This window comes from Haplochromis burtoni, unplaced genomic scaffold (assembly GCF_018398535.1).
Source record: "Haplochromis burtoni strain Fernald_Lab_line unplaced genomic scaffold, NCSU_Asbu1 Contig_528, whole genome shotgun sequence".
NCBI classification, from domain to species: domain Eukaryota; kingdom Metazoa; phylum Chordata; class Actinopteri; order Cichliformes; family Cichlidae; genus Haplochromis; species Haplochromis burtoni.
In genome coordinates, this window is record NW_024582889.1 from 77,990 (window position 1) to 79,960 (window position 1,971).

Consider the following 1,971-nt stretch of genomic DNA (forward strand, 5'->3'; position numbering starts at 1 on the left):
GCATGAACATTTTTTTGTATCGAAAAAAATATCGAACCGTGACACCAAAGTATCGAACCGAACCGAACCGTGAATTTTGTGTATCGTTGCACCCCTAATTATTAAGTAAAGTATTTTTATCTGGCTTTTGCAACAGTTACTCCAATTATTGTAAAGCATTACCCTGAAATGTTGTAGTTTAAAAGAAAACATACTTTGTTTTTAAAACAAAGTAACTAGAAGAGCTTCCTAAAATAATGGAACTGCAGCTTTGTCCTCAAATGTTTTTACTTTACCTTCTTTCTTAAATACTGACATTTCACACAATTTTACATGAAATGTTGAAATGCTGTATTGGAACATTAAATAAAAATTCAGCTTTTGTTTTTCTAAAATGCCTTTACACAAATTTGAGTAGTTATAAGAAGTAAAATTTGAAATATTTTATCAATATGCTAGATTTTCTTTTCCTCTCCAGCATTTGACACTTTACATCCCCATCCTATATTAGATATATCACTTTCCTCTTTATCAAATGCTTCTGACTTATTTTCCTCTAAAATATTTAAAAATAAAAGAAACGTGCCATATTGCTTCTTGATGCATGCTCAGTCATCCAGGTAAGTAAATAAAGTAAATGGGAACAAACCTATAAATACTGAAATGGCTCCACACGAAGGGCTGCTGACAGAGTCGACCACTTCCTGCACAGACAGCCAATCACGGCTCAGCTTGAAGACATCGCTCAGCTCCTTCGACATCTTTGAAAAGAAATGGTGGTTTAGATCAAACTTGTTGACTCTTTATCATTAATTTATTGGATTTAAAGTCACAACAGGAAAATATGCTTTTATTTTTAAATTGTGCAGTGAAGCAGGAGCAAATACCTGACATGGACCTTTTTCTTGATCTCTGATCAGTAATTACTTACAGTCTCAAGTCTCTTAGCCCCCGCTGAGCGGCGGCACTACGGCGACTTCGTCTCCGTCTCCCAGAGTCAGCACCTGGTCGCCGATGGGAACGTACTCCTGACGCACTGCCAACACGACGCCGTCCTGCAGCTCGCACAGTCTGGACACACAAACACTTGTTAGACCCTGACTCGTCTTCACACGTATGTTCATGTGTGCTTTTTTTTCTTTTTTTACCTTGGGTGCCGCTGTAGCAACAGCTTCCAAAGGTTGTGGCTGCTGATTGGTGTTGGCACGGCAACAGTCTTCTCTTCCTTCACACCTGCCAGCTCAACGCTTTTCGCGAAGTACAACACGCACACCTGAAGGAGAAAAACTATGAATCCATCAGAATATTTACCGTTAAACAGTGAGTTCTGAGTCATTCTCAGGGTTTCAAACTTCCTGTTTCCTGTGTGGAGTTCGTGTTATATTTATTTATCTGAAGCTCACAGAGTTTGTGTCAAAAATGTGCTTCATAAATAAAACAGGAGCTTCATTAAAAGATGTTTTTCCATCACATGAAGCTGTAAATGGAATTTGCCAGCTCAAAATGAAGACTTTCTTAAAGATACTGTGGTGTAACACTGAGGCTACACGTCCCAGGAAACCATGAACAGGAACACTTAACAAACGTTTGGGAAATCTGTTCATTAATCTATTTATTGGAGACTAAACATCAAAAAGCTTCAGGATCAAAGCATTTCTAATATTTTTACGATCATCAGCGTGTACATTTCTGCTAACACGGGAAAACTCAAACTGCTTCCTGTTTGTGTTTGGAGACATGATGAAGACTTCCTCCTCCTACTCATCATCATGACAGCTGATAATGAATGATGATGATGGAAGATATTGATATCAAAGTCAGCTTTGAACCACACAATTCTGACTTTTGGCATTTTTTTTGTGTTTTTTTAACATTTTAGTAAATATTTATTTATTTGTTTGTTTTTTAACCAAAAACTGTCATTCTGAATTAATTACATACTTTATCCCCCAAATACTAAATAAATATTTTTTGAGACTTTTCTGATTTTGT

At 36.8% G+C, this 1,971-nt stretch overlaps 1 protein-coding gene across 3 annotated transcripts in view; it reads right to left on the reverse strand.

The window, feature by feature from the left end:
* The window catches only part of LOC102288863 (molybdopterin synthase catalytic subunit), a 16,816-nt gene that overhangs the window by 4,822 nt on the left and 10,023 nt on the right, over positions 1-1,971 (reverse strand). For 2 of the 3 annotated variants that reach the window (XM_005947591.3, XM_042214188.1), the window contains exons 1-3: positions 1,128-1,252; positions 911-1,050; positions 629-740 (exon numbers count right to left, since the gene is read on the reverse strand). In XM_005947591.3, the coding sequence (XP_005947653.1) occupies positions 629-740 (112 nt within the window). In that variant the 5' untranslated portion in view covers positions 911-1,050; positions 1,128-1,252. Of the gene's footprint in view, positions 1-626; positions 741-910; positions 1,051-1,127; positions 1,253-1,971 lie in introns of those variants that run through there. The other variant, XM_014329310.2, reaches the window with a different exon arrangement.